The sequence below is a fragment of the Mesocricetus auratus genome, unplaced genomic scaffold (genome assembly GCF_017639785.1).
Source record: "Mesocricetus auratus isolate SY011 unplaced genomic scaffold, BCM_Maur_2.0 Super-Scaffold_100013, whole genome shotgun sequence".
NCBI classification, from domain to species: Eukaryota; Metazoa; Chordata; class Mammalia; order Rodentia; family Cricetidae; genus Mesocricetus; species Mesocricetus auratus.
In genome coordinates this window covers 28,169,782-28,189,750 of record NW_024429196.1, presented here as the reverse complement: position 1 = coordinate 28,189,750, position 19,969 = coordinate 28,169,782, and the positions used below count along the sequence as shown (strand labels likewise).

The 19,969-nt window shown below is 41.8% G+C and overlaps 1 protein-coding gene across 4 annotated transcripts in view; it reads right to left on the bottom strand.

Moving 5' to 3' along the window:
- The window catches only part of Sfmbt2 (Scm like with four mbt domains 2), a 185,475-nt gene that overhangs the window by 104,849 nt on the left and 60,657 nt on the right, over window positions 1-19,969 (bottom strand). For 3 of the 4 annotated variants that reach the window (XM_005071721.4, XM_013114693.3, XM_013114692.3), the window contains exons 5-6: window positions 5,466-5,554; window positions 3,258-3,504 (exon numbers count right to left, since the gene is read on the bottom strand). In XM_005071721.4, coding sequence (XP_005071778.1) covers window positions 3,258-3,504; window positions 5,466-5,554 — 336 coding nt within the window. Of the gene's footprint in view, window positions 1-3,257; window positions 3,505-5,465; window positions 5,556-19,969 lie in introns of those variants that run through there. The other variant, XM_040755535.1, reaches the window with a different exon arrangement.

The window sequence follows — 19,969 nt, the reverse complement described above, 5'->3', positions numbered from 1 at the left end:
GTTCACTATTAAGTAAACCAGACTCCAGTGTCTTGTTTGGGCAATATAAGAAAATAATTTCAAACACACCAGCTCTTTTGAAAACAGAAACGGTTTAGGCAAGAAGCATTTCAGTTCTACTATGAAATTTCCTGATTCCAGTATCTATCTAAAAGTTTTAAAGATATAATTTGTTTCCTTGGCTTCTGTTAATATCAAAACATCTATCATATCGTCTTAGCATTGGTAGCCAAGGAAGCAAGTGCGCTTCTCAACCTAGCCCTGACTTGACAACCTTCTTGGAAAACCAAAGGCTGGCCACAATATTCTGACCATGGTTTAAATCACATGTCAACCATTTGATACATCTTACACAGTAAGCATAATTGCATAACTGCTCCTACACTGCAGGGTGGGGTGCTTTCCTTTGCTCTCTCTCTCTCTGCTCTCAAGCACCAGAGTTCAGGTCAGACACAGAAAGCACCACAAAGCTAGATCCTCAGAAGTGCATAGCATAACATGCAGTACCTTTCCTAGAGTTTCCGACAAAGAATGGCCCAGCCATTTCCTATTACCTATTTCTATTCTCTGTGCTCACACTGGACAGCCCAGGAAGAAAGTGTCTTTTAAAAAGTAAAAGGAGGAGGTAACACTAAGTGAAGACTGAAGATTATTAACAACATGGTGATGACATTGGAGAAAAGGCATGGCAAAGGGAATCTCGCCGGCAGAATCAGCTTCCACAGCCTTCTCAATGCACACATGCGGTCTACTGTATTTCCCCCAATGCCACATCTGCAGATTCTCTCCTCTCCTTCAGTTTTTGATGCTGGTAATTTTATATGGGTTTATTGGTGTCTTGGGAAAAGAGAATCTGCTTAATATTTTCTATACTGTCTGAAATTTTATTCACAATGCCATTTCAGTTCAGGAAATAGTGCTACCATTTAAGTGGCACAAAGTACCCCTGGATTTGAAATTAATTTATACACAAATCTAACATATCAGGTTCTGTTCCCACGTGCAAAATCGGAGTAATAATTGCCTCTTTTCTCAGGGGTATTGTTTCACTGAGTGAGGCAACAGAATCCAGTTTTCATTTTGTAACTACTGTATTTGAGTGGCGATTTGCCTTTTACTTTCTCGCCCCCATATACAACCATCATGCCAACACCTTAAATGTTGGAGAAATAATCTCTGGACAAATCACTTGTGCAGTCTTTAGATGAATTCATGAGCTCTTCTGTGAAATCAACATTATGTCCAGAAAATTCTAAGACAGATAAGCACAATTTATTCATGCATTATTGAGATAGAGAATTATCAAAGGTGAGAAGACTCACAAGCAAATGTTTCCTAAAGGGAGATTTTCCACTCCACCTTTTGAGTTTTAGTCCCAGGATTTCATCATAGGAAAAAGACAGAACAAAGAACATAAGAAGTGACTGGAAACTCTTTGCTTTACTATAAATCCTTGCACTGGCAAGGATAAGTTCCTTCTAGAATTTATAAAGCAATTAGGCACTGGGCTGAGATTTACAAAGCCACCTTTCCCCACAAGTAAATTTTTCCTGCCAGGTTATGAATCCCCAGGCAAAGTTGAGCTCAATCTTTTCTCACAGCATGGACAAGACCTTTGTTTGTTATTGCCCAAAATGCTTAAGGTATAAAAAGGATTTCTTGGCTGCTTTTCAAAATGTCGACAACAACAATACAGCTATTATAAAATACCAGGTTACACGTCTATCCGCCTGTCAGATTTAACACAGATGCAAATACCCGGGATCCAGAACCAGGAAATGTTCCACAATCAAAGCCCTTGAGTGACAGATAAGGTAAATATAACTTCTCACTTTCGTATGCACAAGACTCACACTGGCAACCAACACAAGAGCAATTTTAATGAAGCCATCGACTAATTAGTTGTTCTAAATATACCTGTAAAGCTGACCACAGAATAAAATTCTATCAGAAAGACATATTTCTTCCTTGGCATGTGTAAGTGTATTAACAATATGACATTTCTGTCCCTAGGTTTTTCATCAAAAGTAGCATACGTCAGCAGAGGCAATGAGATGCACTGGACCTAGGACCTGGGAACTCCAACTACAAGCTCCAGACCATCATGGAGAAGCAGCTTAATCTTAATCATAGTCCTGCCATTGGCTATTGAAAGAGAGTCACACCAAACATGCACCACATTTTTGGAATCAAACAACACAACAGATGTAGAATCACCTAGAATATAACAAATATTTAAGGATGGTTATTCTGTAAAGATGAGATTTTTGACAGATCTGTCAGAGGGAAGAATGCACTGTTCTATCCAATTAAGCTTATACAAAGCCATTTGCCCGTCCACTTGAAACTACCTGGTAACTTGATAGGGGAAAAGGGTAAGCATATTAATCCTTTCATTGCTGTTTCCTTGTCAAAATGAATTCATAATCAGAAGCAGGTGTTATGGAATTTGTATGGGTAAACATACAGAAAATAAATAGGTAAATGATATAGGTAAATGATAGATAGGTGGATGGATGATGGATGGGTTGGTGGATGACAGACATGGATGGGTAGGGTACGGTTGCACAGCTGAGTGAACGAAAAGGTCGGGTGATGGATGAAGGCAGTATGGATGGATCTGGACAAATGAATGGGTATGACGGGTAGAAAGAGCAACCGATTGGCCGATGTCAATGCATAAATGAATGTAAGGCTGCATAAGGAGTAAGTAGGAGGGTGGGAACAGGATGAATGTGGATAGATGAATGGGTATAAACAGACTGACGGATAGGAAGAAAAAAGGAAGGAGGGGGAGAGGAATGGATGATATACAGATGATGACAGATTGCTTAAATGGATGTCTAGTCACATACGTGGGCAGGCAGGAATGTAGATGCACAGATGAATGTGGGCAGAAAAATGGGTGAGTGGATGAATAGAAAACAGGTAATCAGAAAGATGTGCAAGCAAACAGAGATTGTGGAGTATGCTTCCAAGACTACAACCCCTAAAAAATAGGGAGACCATGCTCGAATCACCCCTTTCGTTTCTGAGCCAGTGACAGCACTTCCTGAGGCTACAGCACCATGTTCTCCTTTGAGATGGTTTCTAATCAGCACCTTGGATTTTAGTCTCTGTACAAAAGATTCTGAGGTTAAAATGCTTAAAACGCACATCCTGGCATGTAGAAGACACAGCAGGGGATGTGCTCCGAGACACACCCACAGGAGTTTGGCATCTCAAGTACATCACAGAGGAACAATGTCAGCTCTTACCTGAAGGTGGATCCATTCTGTACTTATTCTCTTGACACCAACCAACTGGTCGAAGTCTGTAATCCAAGTAAAACAACCACTGGTCATAGGATTCAGTGTCCTCCAATCCCACATAGCGAAGGCGTAATCTTCCTCCGACATTTTCAATCACACTAACTATCCAGTACTGAAAGGGGTTCTGAGAGTCCTGAAGCTCTATTAAGGAATCAACTGTAATGAGGTCTATAGGGCCTTTCCCTCGCAGAGGCTGTTTAAACAGAAGCAAAACTCCGTATTTTAAACTTGATTTTAAGGTTCTCATGGAAACAGATGACAGCAGAAGATAATATTTTTCTCACACCATCTTCCAAGCTATTGCCAAACAGTCTGGCGTCACCCCCTCCCCAATCCTCTGTTCAGACATCACCCACACACAACCCACTTCCCTTTCCTCCCTCACACACATCCACATCATTTCCCAACAACAAAAAAATCACATGTAAATAGAAAATAACAGTTTATGCTAGTATTTTATCAAACAAGTTATCCTTCGCAAATAAAATTACATTTGTTAGAAATTAGTACATTTTAAGTAGAATTATACTCAGATGCACCCAGAGCTAAAACATCTGTTAACAAAATGTCTATTTTCAAATTGACAGACGTATCTAATATAGTTATATGAATTTATACCTTGACTCCTTAAGAGAATTTCACCTTATAGTGCCATCTATTAACAGCCTAAACACTGTCATACACAGATTGAGTGAGTAAATACAGATGTGTACAGATGTGCAGCTGTCTAACATATGTGTGCGTTCACTTACATTCAGCTTCTCGTTATGTGAGGGGTGGGGCATGTAGATGCCTACACATGTGTGGAGGCCAGAGGACAACCGCAAGGGCTGTTTCTCAGTCATTATCAACCATTTTGAGAGAGACAGGGTCTCTCTCTAGCCTGGAACTCTAACTAAGTAGGGGGGCTGGCCAGTGAAGCCAGGACCTGCCTCCCTCTGCTTCCCCAGAACAGGGATTATAGGATCAGATTTTTTTTAACATTTGGCTATATTATGTGAAGTTACTCTATTACTTAACCTGGACATTGGTTTGGAAAACTTCCAGGTACTGCCCCTTTTGAGGAACTTTCTTGGCATATGAAGAAAGTAAGTACTACTTAATCTGGTTATTGCTTTGGGAAAATTTAAGTACTGCCCTTTCTGAGGAACCTGCTTAGCGTATGAAGAGTGTCCGTTTAACTAACCTCATAGGCAAATATGTTTAACAATTAACAAGGTGAGGCAACTTGTCCCTCTGAAATGACGAGTAATCATCATTGCAGTCTTTCAACCCATTAAGATAAATATATCAGGTGAAATCATCACAAGTTACTTATAAGCACTATATTACATAGTGGTTGTCTTACATATTAATACCATTGCCATAGAAGAGAATTACGGTTAAAAATAATAATAACAACAGCAACACAACAATAATAGTAATGATAATGAAAATCCACATCTTATTCCCAGCCATTCACTTAGGGCTCCCCTTTCTGAGGTACCCATGAGACAGAGTTGGTAACTTAATAATTACATGTGACACACTGCTTTGTCTTCCTGTACAAGTACATATAAGAATTACTAAGATTTCATTATAGCATTTTCAGATACATCATCAAAACTCAAGGTTAAATTACTCTGCTTCTATACCTAAAAACTACGTCAGCTACATTCCAATACAGTTAGTCTTGTCTCCTCTTGTTTTATGGAGAAAGCTAATCAATAGTCTTAGGTAACACATATGTGTGAGATCATGGAGTTATTATGCACCCAAGATGAACAACTGGTGTTGCTACTTATTAATGGACTCCAGGAGACTACAGTAAGCACATAAATATGCTTAGTCATCGCCTGTCAAAAAGTTATCCTAAACCATAAGGCTTAAGGGTAATGGGAAGACATCCTGATACATAATTGTAAAATGCACTCGAGCAGAGAAAATTTCCCATTTATTGATTATAAAACAGAAAAACATCAGCCAATACCACCCAAATCCATCACCTTTATAATTCAGTAAGAAACCGGAAGTTAGGCTGTGAGCATAAAAATAATAAATACATCTGTGTCCACATGTATCCGCAGAAGGATATATGCAAAGGTGTCACTAGGTTTGAGATCACAGGACCAGAGTGCTTCAGAGCTATAATAGATGAATAATAGCAATACATACACCTTCCAGAAGGTTTGCAGGCGCTGTCCGAGAACCAGTCAAGTCACGTATGAGGAATTCTGTCCAGTCTGTGTACTTCTCCTTGATTGCTAGCAAAACAAGGGAGAAAAAACAAACACTTCAACACATCAGTGGAGTATCAAACGCTCGCAAGTCACTGCAGCTCTCTGTATGTCCAGTTTACTTCATTATTTTTCTGAATTTTATGGCTTATGATTAAGTAAAGAATAATAAAATTGCAGTCTCATATGTGTTATCAAGTATGGACATAATGCCTACCATGCACCTGGACATTTAGAGAGGGGAGGAATCTGTGGCCCTTAGGAGTTACACCTATTTAGATAACTGTCAGAAGCAACAAGGACGACATGGCAGCAGTGTGAAAGATTCCAAGAGAAAACAGCTAAGGAGGGCTAGAGCATCAGCGGTGCATTTCTCAGTGGGAGAACAAAGCCAGGCTCTGAACTGTGTAGCAGGTTTATAGAATAGGAGGAAAAGAGGAGTTTTCACGTAAGAAGAAACGGTGTGTGGTAATGAGAGTGGTGGCATGAAATCGAGAAGGGGTGGGAGGGCGCAGCATAAACACACGCCACTCAGAAATGGTGTTCCTTGGACATCTGGAAACAAGTCAGCACAGACATTTCAGAAACGGGAGGCCTCTGTGTGAGTGCAGTCTTGCAAGACTCCGAATGTCTGAATGCAGTAACGATTATAAAAGAGGAAAAACGGGTGCTTCTGTGTCTAGGTACAAAAGCACAGGCTGGAAAACAAGGCAGATAGCATTGTAAAAACTAATGGAGTACATCTGAGACATTATGTGAAAGGCAATAGGGACCAAGGGGGTGGTTCATTCCACACAGGACTTGTCATGAAAGCAGGAGAACTTGAGTTCCACCTCCAGAAGCATTATATTTAATAAAAAGGAAAGAGATGAAAGAGAAGAGAAGAGCAGGCAAAGCCGGGTATGGTGGCATGTGCTTGGCGTCTTAGCACCAGGAAAGTGGGTTGCTGCTCTTGCAGAGGGGCCGAGATGTGTTCCCAGCACCCATTCTGGGCAGTGAACAACTGAAATCCAGCTCCAGGGCATCCAACAACCTCTTCTGCCCATTTGCATTCCTAGGTGTTCACACACACTCACACACACACACACACACACACTAAAAACAAAATAAATATCCTTTAAAGATTGAACAGTCTTAACAAAACTAGCATCAGATTAGGGTTCAGCAGCACCCCCATCTTTACCCATCATACACATTTACCTCATGCAACACTTGCCCAAACCCATGAAGGATCAAGTTCAAAAGAAAAAACAATCACCTACAATGCTCCCACAACATACAAGGATGGAAAGTAGGGTCTTATGTGCCACAGCAACATTCCAGGCTCTTACCTCTTTTTTACACCTAGGTCCCTCCATTTAAAATACCATTTTTCTTATTTTAAATATGTACACTCCTATGGAAAAACACATATTAATAAGAGGAGGAAAAGCATGTCCATGTGCTCTGTTGCCATCAGGTGAAAATATAAGTATCATTTTTTCAATGCTGTAGTAGGTTTTAAAATAATTTTGTTTTTCTTTTATTTCTTTCACAGTAATGAGGGCTTGAATCCAGAGACTCAAAACTGCTGGACAAAAGTGTCTGGCCACTAAACTAAACCCCAATCAATGATGTCTTCCATCAAATTAGCCCTCCTGCATGAGCGAGCTGACAAGACCAGAAGTACAGACACAGAAAATTAACTGACACATGCCTTGTGCTTTGCACATGAAGACCTCCCGCTTACACTGTTTTTCTCCTCTCCACAAGGCTGTTCCTAAGGAGCTCTTACTCTTACAGAATAAAACTAGAAGACAATCAGCCACAAGCCTCCAAAAATCCATATGCTGTATATCAAGGGATCTTTCCACTACAATCTGCAATGCTCCAATTTTTTACAAGTAGATAAAGCAGTCCCAGGCAGGATGAATGGCAAGGAAGTGTCTGCCTATTCCAGAACATCAAGATTAGGACAAAATATACAACTGTATCTGGAAATACAAATTTGGAAGCATATCACAAGACCAATAAAGCAATAAGAGGCCATTTGCTGTTGTTTTTCCCTGCTCTTAGTGGCTGCCTCTGCATTTTAACTACTATCTGCAGCCCGTGGCCCCACAATCAGTGCCCTGCTGCTCAGGCTGCAGCCTGGCAGGATTTCTGGTCCCACCAGCACTGTCTCTGCTGCTGCCACCAAATGTAGTTCTAATTAAGTCTCTATCATTCTATTTACCACTAAAGACTCAGTAGTCAGATGTAGGGGTGCAAACCTGCTAGCTCAGAGAGGCTGAGAATCAGCCAGCTTACCTTCTTTTTGGCCAGAAACCCAGCAAGAGTGTGTCTTCCCAGCTGTCCCAAACCAAAAGAGACTGCGATACTCCCAGTCCCTCCCTACCCCTTCCTGTGTCTCTCTATCTGCCCTCCTGACTCCTCCATATTCTTTATGGCTAATTCCTGTCAACTAGTTGCTGGCTCTGCCCCCTGATCCAAGGTTGATTTTCTTAACACAGTCTTGGGTTTCACGGTGCGATCAAATATCCGGCAACACTGTGCTACACAAAATTTTCTCTATGTCCAATATATAGAAAGTCCTAGAAATCTACAAGAGATACACAGTCCAGATCTTTATATTTTATGTTTTCATATATTATTTGCTTATGACTGTGTGTCTGTATGCATATGTGTATGTGACGATGTGTGTGTTTCTGTGAGTGATTGCGTATATATCTGCATGTATGACTGTATGTGACTGTGTGTGTGTGTGTGTGCTATGTGTGACTGTGTGTGTCTGTGTCTGTATATGACTGTGTGTTTGTCTGTATGCATATGTGACTGTGTGTGTCTCTCTGTGTGTGAGATGGTGTGTGTATGTCTGTGTATGTGTCTCTGTGAGTATGCACCTATGTATATGTCTGTGTGAGTCTCTATAAGTATACACCTATGTATGTCTGTGTGAGACTGTGTGTGTGTGTGTGTGTGATTGTGTCACTGTCTGTGAGTCTCTGTGAGTATGCACCTATGTATGTCTGTGTGTGCCTGTGTGAGTCTCTGTGAGTATGTGTCTGTCTGTACCTATATGGTGAGTCCAGAGGTCAACCTTCGGCTGACCTTAGGCATCATCTACCTTATTTTTGAGAGCCACAGTCTCTCACTGGTGGAGAGCTCGCCATCTATGATGGGCTCCAGGATCCTGTCTTCATCTCTGCAGCATTGGGATGGCAAGCACCTAGCAGCGCATCTGGTTCTGGAGATCCAACTCCAGTCTTCATGCTTGTGCCTCAAGAACTTTATGGACTGAGATGCCACCCTCCTTCTAATCTTCTAAATCTTCTAAAAACTCTTTCTCAGAACATTTTCCCAAGTTCTATTCAGTTACAGTAAGTAAACAGAAAACTTTTTAAAACTCAAAGTTATATTCCACAGATGTGTTATTTGGGGAGGAACCCTCATTGGGACTGTTGAGATCCAGAGGACAGAAACTCAGACTTTTTGTGAAAGCATTTAGGGATGGCCCCAAATCCCACAGCAGCTTTCATAGGATTAGGAAGCAATAAAAAGGAGTAACAGGCAGGAGATTCTGTCACTTTTAAACTCAGACTCCTGAAGAGCACCCCTACTGCTATATTTCAAACCTAATCAAGTGAATGTCAACAAGGAGCTCAATGACATGTTGTTGCTGAAGAGCACCATCTTCTACAGAGCCTGGGCAGGGGGTGCAGCTGTCCCTTCAAGCAGAGGGGAGGGCAAGATGCGGCAAGAAGCCTGTGCTGAGCAAGGGGCAGAGTGTGTCACCTGATTCACAATGGCTGTGCAAACTTCCTATGCACCCAGTGAACTAGAGAACACCATGCCTTTCCACCCCTCTGGGAGGCAGACGGAAGTCACAATGGGGGGACCCTTTTCATTTAAATGGCTCTAAGCAACACAGAAATGGTTTTGGACACTGGCTTGTCTTGTAGAGGTTAACAAACACAGGATATTTAGTTGATCTCCATGAATAATTTTTTTCAAGTAACTTTCCACCAAGCCTTCTCTGTGGACTGTAATTTTAGTTTGTAATGAATTGCCCTTTAGTCTCTGGTGGTTTCTTCCTTGTACTATTTTTTGTAATAGGTGATATTTTCAAACTCCTTTAGTGGGGTAATTTGGAAGTTTTCTCCTCTCCTATTGCCTGGGTCCTCTTTCACTCCTGAAGACTATATTGTTTTTTTATCTTCATCTTTCTTATAACAAAGGTTTTCCTTGGGTCCCTGCAATATACAGTCTAGAATGTGAGGCAACAAAAAACCTAGGGAGGCCTGGCTTTTATGTGTAAAAGTCTTTTGTCTATGCACCATGGTGTGCCTAGTGCCTGTGGAGGCCAGAGGAGGCTACTAGATCTCTTGGGACTGAAGTTATGAACCTACGTGTATGGTTCTGAACCACTCTGTAGGTCCTGATAATTGAACCTGGGTCTTCTGGCAAAGCAGCCCATGCTCTAACCACTTAGCAATATCTCCAGCCCTGAGAAAACTGAACTTTACAATAACAGCTTGGGCAGCAGCTTTTGACATGTCAGAAAGGGGTTTTAAACACTCTCAGTTAAACAAAGGAGGCAGCAGTGCTGGATGAAAAATACAAGAAGTTATTCCCACTAAGATGACAACTGAAGCGATCTTTCCCATGAAGACTTCTGAAGAAGAAGCTGCATTGATATTTTCGTATTGTGTTCAAGTAAAACTGGTTTTACAAACAGGATAGACCTTCAAATGACTCACAGGATGGAAACCCCCACTATATACAAATAGACTAGACCACATACAATGGTTGATCTGGTATGTAGATACACGTGTTCTTATCAGTGCCTGGTGTCATGGGCCTGTAATCCCAGCTACCTGAGAGACTAAGGCAAGCCAAGCAGAAAGTTCAAGGCCTGCCTGGTTCACAGAGTGAGATCAAGGCTATCTGCAGCAACTTCCCAAGATCCTGTCTCAAAATAAAAAATAAGATGGTTGAGGGTATAGATCAGCAGTAGACATGCACAAAGCCCTAGGTCCAATGCCCATTAACACACACACACACATACACACACACACACACACACACACACACACACACTTAAGGAAGGGTTTATTTTGGCTCATGATTAGAGTACAGTCTCATCATGGAGGGACATGGCAGCAGGTATGTAACACAGCTGGCAGCTGATCACACTCTATCTGTGGAGTAGAAGCCGGCCAGGCTATGGAACTGTAAGGCCACATCAGGGACCCACTTCCAGTGATAAGGCTCCACCACCTTCAAAAACACCACCGCTGGCTGGGGACCAAGTTCAAACACAAGCCAGTGAGGGCCATTTCACACTCAAACCACGACTTCGCATATTCACAATAGAGATTGTTGGAGGGAAAATTTTGCATGAACTCTTCAAGACTCTCAGCTGTATGAGTACACGTGCATGATCACAAAGGGAACAGCAAGAGTCACTGTGTTCTAAAAAGTAGGTCTTCACAAGGGCAGCATTTCAGAGCTATATCTAAATGTTCAAGTCTGCAGTGACTTGGGGTTTTAAAAATACATGGCATAAAACAGAAAAAAATGACCATTAGGATGGCTCAGAAGGTAGAAGTATTTGCTGCCAAACTTGGTGATGAGTTGACTCCGAAGAAGGCACAGAGTTCTCTCCACATAGAAAAGAATTGATGCCACAAGTTCCCCTGGCCTCCACTGTGCCAACCCCACCCCACCCCACCCACTAAACACAATACTAAATCAGTAAGTAAACATTTAAAAATAAATAAAAATTCTTAAAGAACACAATAAACATTTAATAATCACTGGGGGTGACCTCCTCCCCTGACCCAGTTGGTGTTATACCGAAACTGCTACACATTATCAAGGCTACTCCCAGCTTTACCTCACAAGAAGGAAACCCACCAAAGGAAGAATCTTCCTAACAAAGTGCACACACAGGACCAAGGGTGTCTTTGTGGGATAATGGGATGGGGACCCACGGGCTTCTTCTTTGTAGGCTCTTGGTCTTTGGACCTTTTTAAAACTTCCTCCTTTTCCTGAAACTTCATCCTGAATTCACCATGTATGAGGTTGTGAAATTTACCCCTAGTGGTGTGCACAGCAGAGACCCAGCTGAACAGCCCTGCCTCTAGTAAGTCTGCCATCAACAGAAGATACTTCAAATAGAGATCAACGGTGTCAAAGGCTGCTGTTAGAATGGGATGAAGTCTGAAACTTTCATTCTTATAACACTGTTTGTTTAGAATTCCCATGAACACAACAACAAAGGATTTTCTGGATATTGACAACCTACTCCCCTGAGTCATTTTTACAATTTAAACTCTCATCATCAGTATACAAGCTCCCTTCCCTCGCCATCCTTGTCAACATTTTTTCCAGGGTTTCTCTGTGGCTTTGGAGCCTGTCCTGGAACTAGCTCTTATAGACCAAGCTGGTCTCGAACTCACAGAGATCTCCCTGCCTCTGCCTCCCAAGTGCTGGAATTAAAAGGCATGCACCACCACCCAGATCCTTGCCAGCATTTTATAGGATCAGACTTCATAAGTTCACCAATGTCAAGTATATAAAACTATGTTTTTTATTTTCATTTTCATTGCACTGACTATGGCTGTTATCACTATCTTATGACAACACAGGTTCCCTACTAGGAGTTCCCTATTCACATCTCAGGTATGCTTTTTTATAGATTCTTCATTTCAAAAGATAACCCATTGCTAAAGTGTTGGCCATGCAAGTATGGAGACCCAAGTTCAGAACCCAACACCGACATAAAAAACAAACAAGCAAACAAAAACCAGCATACTGGTACTCCCCTGGAAAGGTTAACGTAGAGGATCCTTGGAGCTTGTTGGCAAGCCAGCCTAGCCAAATCAGTGAGTTCCATTTTAGCAAACCCTTTCTGCAAAACTAGAGGAGGACACACAACTTTGACCTTAGACCACCATACACATATGGACACACATATAATATGCACAGACAGAGTACACTGACTTAAAGGAACTCCTCATATGTTTTGGGTATTCATTTCTTAATCAATACAGCACAGTTCTTACTTGGCATGCTGTGTTCAGCATGAGTCTTTTACAGCCAGAAATAGGACTGGCTCACTCCGTTCCTGAACCCTGTAGTATAAACTTCTAAACCTGGCATGGACAGTGTCCTCTGTAGTGTGGTTCCTCTCCATTATCTTTCTCTTCATTTGCAACCTTACTATTTCTGTAAGATCGTCTCAATTTAGTGAACCCCATGAAGGCTCAGAAAACCTGCTTCCATGTACATGAAAATAACTACAAAGTTTCCTGACCATCTCTGGGCACCTCACTCAGTAATTCCTCACTGGTCCTCCCTGACCTGTGACACACGGCACTCACTCCCTCAGTCCCCAGCTCTGGCCCTTTACAGTTTGTAATCAATGCTTGGATTCATCTGTACAGTCTCAAGGAAACTATGGATTTCCATTCCCCTTGTGTTGACAGTTGTACACTTACTCCCCAGAATGACAGCGCATAATAGGCATTCCTTACATTTATTGGTGTTTAGTTGCAGGACGGGCTGTCAAGTTAACTGACTTTACAAAGTGTATCTGTTCAATTCATCTTCTGAGGAGATCTCAACCCAGACTAAAGTCGCTGCTACCACAAGCAATATGCATGCCTTTGTCAATACAGCTCATCTCAACATCATAGGCAAAGTCTTATCAATGTACTGCACAAGGTAAATTATCATTTATTCTAATTTCAGCCTATATGATGCAGAAATCCAGAGAGCAGACCAAAGGGACCATGAACATCTTTCCCTGAAGTTCCCACCAAGTTCTTAGCACTAAAAATAATCAAGATTGACAAGTATAGACCATGTTACTCCACAGCATGTCTCCAAGAGGCAAGAAGTCAAAAGAGCCTCTAAAACAATTACAAGAAATTTAAAACTTTATCATTGCTCACTAGTTGGAGACTTTTTTCATCCAGTGAAATATGAGCTTCCTCTTAACCTTACCCATTCTCTCCAGTTCTTTTCCAGATATTAATACCCCATTTTTATAGACATTCCCCCAGCTACTGCTTTAAAGACCCACTGGCTCTTACAGAACACCCTTCCTGAGGGCTAGCTTTTTCTCTCTTTCCACTATAGGTCTTTTATTCATCCTCAGGGCAGGAAACTATTGAATGGGAATTGACATTCCACATAAGTCCAGCACTCTAAGTTTAATGAAAACTTGGCTTGTTAAAGATTTTATTCTCCAAGGTCTCTTCCTCCTCTTCATAGTCAATACACTTCTTTCTGCAAAGTCACTTTCTTTGCTGGAGCAAAAGAGCTCTCATTCAGATACTTTCCAATGTTCTCCTAAGATATACATTTTAAAAAGAAGAGGACTTGCAAAAAATTAACATTTAACTGTCCTTTGTATATCTCTGATGGAATGCAAAGGTCTCTTGTTAACAGTCTCCAAGCCACTACCTGTGATAGTTGACTTTATTTGTCCATTTGACTGTGACATGGGGTCCACATGAATGGTCAAATATGATTCTGGGTGTTTCTGTGAGGACTTTTTCAGCTTCTAAAGCAGGTTGTCCTCTCTAGCGTGAGTGGGCCTCATCCAATCATTTGAATGAGTAAATCGGTAAGGCGGGGAAGATGGCTAAACAGTATAGAATGAAGTTGACTAAACAGTATAGAATGAAGACCTGAGATTGGATTCCCAGCAGCCCCAACACACACACACACACACACACACACACACACACACACACACACACACACACACACACACACTGGGTTGAGTGTAGCAGATATGTAACCCCAGTCCTGAGGGCTTAGAGTGTATGGCAGAAGGGGAGACCATCCTAGGGGCTGTTGGTCATTCCTTCTAGTCAACTGCTGGGCTCCAAGTTCACTCAGAAATCAAATTGCAAAACACAAAGTAGAGAGTGATAGAGGAAAAGTACACAGTGTCAACCTCTAGTCTACACACACACACACACACACACACACACACACACACACACACACACACACAGGACATTGCCTGTGCACAGAAACATATACACACATGTAAAAACACCTATATGCAGGCACCAAATGAAAATGACTGAGCTTCCAGAGCAAAGGTGATTCCTAGGAAGCCTTGGAGCCTCATCTGCAGTATGGGCTCTTCCTGGGGGCTCAGCAGACAAACTCAGGTCTCAAACTGCCACTGTTTCCTAAGTCTCCAGCATTTTGAACTCCCCTGACAGATCCATGACCTGCCAAGTGTCCATAATCTTGCATGTGTGTAAGCGTGAGTGAGTGTGTATGTGGTGCATGGTTGCAGGTGTTTCTACATACATCCAATTGTTTCATTTCCCTGGAAAACTCTGATTAGCAACTGTCATATAATCTCTAATCTAAAAGTTCAGTGGACAAACAGAAATGAACAAAAGTACTCATCAAAAAGAAGAAAGATCAATCACGTAACACTCCTGCAAAGTGTACCTTCAAAGACAACTAGCAAGAAACTTGAGATAAACTTCTCGTCACTGAGAAAGCCACTTAATATAGGAAATGGCAGCTCTCTGAGAGCCCTGTTGAGTTGGATGGAGGCTCCATCCCATACTGGCTGTATGACTTCAGAAAAAACATCTAACCTGTGGGTGTAAGCTCTTACCTATAAAACTGGATTTACAGTATCAACCTGATAGAGCTGTGGGAGTGTGATCACTTGTGGATACGGGGTCTATGTACTCAATGAGAGAGAGAGGAAGGGAAGGATGGGGAGAGAGGAAGAACTCTGAGTCACTCAGATGATCAGGAGAAGGGGGGAAAGTGAGGAAGAGGAAGACACATGTGCCAGCAAGGACATGGTAATATGATCACACCCCCGATAATGAACTGCAAGAGGGAAATAAGCCAATTTTAGAAATTATTCAAAAGAAGCCACGTTTTAAATTTCAGAACTAAAGCCAGACAATTAACAAAGTCAAATCACTGCTTCAAACAAGAAGAGGAAATGGAATTAAACAGTAAATTATTATGATAAGTGCATTCATGTGTGAGGACTACAACCACATTCAACCCATTCAAAACTGTGACCTTGGATTCACTGGAGGGCTGAGGGTACAGCACACTTCATGGAATGACTTCCTAGCATGCAGGATGATGTAGATTCAATTCCTAACATCACACAAAAAGGACATAGTGGTATGATGAATAAAAATCAAGTTTGCCTTTATTCACCTAGTGAGCTAAAGGCTGGCCTGAGGAACACCCCTGCCTCCCCCCAAAAAATGAAACAAAGAATGAAGGTCACCTTGATACTTATATATTTGTAAACAATGTTTACAGTACATTTCTGCACTCTCCATGACCCCCCCGTGCACACACACACACACACACACACACACACACACACACACACACACACACCCTCAGTATTTATCCCTACATTCTGTCCTCTATTGACTGATCTTCCATGAAGCAGGCTCTCACTTCTGCCCAAAGGTTGCCTCCACCTCAACTAGGGTAGGCAAATGTGGTCCTGAGTTATTTGTGGTTCTTGGTGACACAAAATCCAGCTGCCAGAGCGCCTATTGCTCACAATGAACCTATTTTCCCCTTAACCAGTGATGGGTAGATTTTTTTTCTTCAGAAAATAACTAGAATTCCGTACAACCTAGAAAGCCCCAGTGTCTCACAGAAACTGTAATGGTCCATATGTTCCTGGTGCTTCCCTGGGAACAAGGAACCATCAAGATCCATTGGTTCAGGATATGTCTAGAGTGGAGATCCAGACCTAATCATGACACTCTTCTCTCATTCCCTGAGCGCCCTTAGAGACACATGGCCACCAAGACAAACCCTATGCACAGGACTCTACCCCAACCTCAGGTTATTGAGCCAGAACATTTGAACCAAATACCTAAGAGCCAGGCCAATTCTCTAATACCAGACAACCCATTTCTAAAGCCTGTTTGACTGGGTTATTACATCCTGGTCTAAAGTAAATGTTATTAACTTGCCATCCATGACAGGCTTCATAAAGTTCACGAATCCATAAAATTGAATATAAGGCTGTGTGGGTGTGTTTGTGAGTGAATGACTGCATGCTAGAATGTCATGAGTGCATGTGTGGTATATTTGTGTGCATGTGTGTAAGTGTAGTGAATGTGTTGTGTGTGGTGTGTGTGTGTGTGTGTGTGTGTGTGTGTGTGTGTGTGTGTGTGTGTGTGTGTACTGAGTGGAGACATCCGCCCCCTCCCCTTAGTTGGCAAAGGCCTCAGTCTTTCCTTCTCCCAGTTTGAGAGTCCTGGGAAAATTCCAGTTCCTCGGGCATGTTGCTGAGAGCCTCAGGTGCCTCTCTAGATTGTCTTCTCTTTTGCCAGGATGCTCACACTAGATTGAGGCACACCTTTGGGTGTTCACTGAGGGGGAAAGAGTCAGCCTGAATTTAGGTGACACAGCCACAGTCTGGGGCTTGGTGGTAATAAAGGAGGAAGGGAAAGTGGAAGTCGGCTGAACACCAGCATCCCCTCTCTGCTTCCTGATCCACCAGATGCGAGCAAACAAGGCCACACTGTAGCCACAGCTTTGAACTTAACACCCACCTCCATGCTGTCCCCACTGTGCTGGACTGTACCTCTTCAAGCCATGAGCCAAGTAAACCTTTCCTCTCAAGTTGCTTTATTTGGACACAGAAATGAACTAAATAATGCAATCAGCAATAATGAGAAGAAGTATATTTGAGTATATAATAGGGTTTTTGAGCTATTTTATTTTATATTTTGTATTATTTTTTGACACAGGTAGCCCAGGCTGACTCTGAGTTTCCATGTAGTCAAGCCTTGCCTTTAACTTCTGATTCTACTGCTACCATCCCCTGCATGTGCTCTCCTGCCAGGTTTATGAAACTTTCAAGGTAGATCCGAAGGTTTCATGCATGCTACAAGCACTCTACCAACTGAGCTACACACCCAACCCTGAACTCCATCATTACATTTTTCTTAATAAGCAAACAGGAAGTTTCAAATGAGTAAATCCCAAAGGTTTTACCTTGTATGACCCTTAAAACAAAGCAAAAGTGCTGCAATAGTGTATCAGGAAATAGCATCATGACAAGCTCACAAAAGGGCTAGAGTATGTAAAAGAATACTGGTGCTGTCACCAAGTCATTCTGACGTTGACTATAAATTCTGTCTGCTTAATCACATCAACAGAATTCATACGGATTATTGCATGTGGCCCATTTAGAAAACGCCAGCTGTAATCAGAGTCTAGACAAATTCCTGAGCTTTCTTCTATCAATTACAAGAGATCAAATTATGTTTGTAAAAGGAAGCTTTACCACTAACAATTAGTTTTAAGCAATGAAATGTAACAGATATTAACTGATGGTTTTCCTCTCGTTAACACTAAGACCAGACTAGATGAGATTATACCATCATGGCGACCTTAGAAGCAGTAATTCATCAACTTCTGTGAAACAAATAATTCATGCCAGATGAGGGACAAGGAACTATTTTCTAATCACTTTACGAGTATTATTTCTTCAGCTGAGGGAAGATGGGCAATTTGAAGTTTAAAACAACAAAACAAAAATAAAAGAACACAATAGGTCCCTATGAAGACATTTACTCCAAGTACAAACTAGCAGCCACTTGTCCAAGGCGCATAAACTCTTAACAACTAAGCCCAGAGACCGCTAGAGTGAAGCCAGTGTGTCAAATTAACACTTCTACCATTTGGGGCCAGATAACTCTTTGTTGTTGCCAGGAGGCTCTTCTGAGTGCTACACATTCTTAATAGTATCCTGAAAATCTCCTATTAAAGCTAGGAATACTTCCCTCTGTTGTGACAACAGAACTCATCCCCAGATAGTTTCAAAGGTAACTAGGTGGCAAATCTTCCCCAATTGAAACCAATGGTTCACACAGAGAACACTTGGAAAGCAGTTTCAGACATATATATTAACGTAATGGTCTCACTGCTCTCCAGCCAAATGCCAAAAGTTTATTAAAGCCTTAGAAATGCCTCTCTAGGGCTGGGGAGAAGGCTCAGTTAGTATAGGTTTGCCACACTAGCATGGAGACCTCTTTAAGTCACAGTACTCATATGAAAAACTGGAACAGAAACACTTATCTCTAATCCAAGACTGGAGGAAGCTTAGATAGAAGATCCCTGGGGGTTGCAGGCTAGGAAACTTAGTGAAACCCATGAATTTCAGTCTGAGAGAGAGACCCTGTCTCAAAACACACGATGAAATGCAGGGCAAGTGAAGAAGATAACAGACATCAATCTCTGATCTCCACACATACACGTACACATACACATACACATATACATACATAAACACGCACACGTGCATGCATGCACACACACACACCACAGACTTGCGCGCTTGTACCTGCATACACAAGTGCATGTATATACACAGCCACCACATTCACACAAAAGAAATGCCTTTCCAACCAGCACACATCGTTGCCCAGAAAGGACACAGTGAAAGAAGATGCAAAGACTGGAGAAATGTCAGGAGCTGATACTCACTAGTACAAGCTTCCCTGACTGTGCAACCAAGTGTGCCTATTGTTAGAGCACTTCAACACCATGCATACACATGCACTTCTGACTCCAGAGACAATTATCACCGTCATGGACCCCCCCCAAGCAAAGAAAATGACTATTTGGTACCCAAGGCATTTTAATAGAGTAGGTGGTTCACTCCAGTCTTCAATACTTGAAGAACAGCACTGAATGGATTGATGAATGGACAGGATGACATAGGACTCACCACCATTTGATTTTGTTAACGAATGCTGAGTTTCATTCTTCCCTGATAGATCTTCCTTAGAATCTTCTATTCTTTTCCAATTTTATTTGCTACTGTGTGGGAGAGAGAGACTTGTGTTGGGTAAGTGGGTGTCACACTGAGTATGTTTACATCAGAAGACCACTCTGTATAACTGATTCTCTCCTTCTACCTGTAGGTGGGTACCAAAGTAGAACTCAGATTGGCAGGCTTGTGTGACAAGGACTTTGCCCACTGAGCCATCTTACCACCCCCCTGGAGTCTTACTAAGCAACTTTAGTTCATTTTAAGTGGATATACAGTTCAAAAACACACAAGCTCTACAAGGGAAAAGCAGCTAAGTGAAGAAGTGAGACGGTCGTCAGGGCAATAATGTTTACCTATAAATTAGAAAAAAAGTTCTCATTGCACAACCTGTATAAACACACTTCCTAGTTCAGCAAACATCCAAACTGCCAGGAACACAATTGCCATTTCTGAACTTGACAAAACTAATCACCAGTTGAGCAGTACCGGTGGCCATATCTTCATAATTCATCTTCTCTTGTGACATTCAGTTGACTCAACTCTACTTTGCTCACAAGCAGATTCTTCCACTGATGGCAACTTGTTATTTTACTATTTGCAATCTGCCTGGCTAAGAATGTAAAGAGATCCTTAATCGA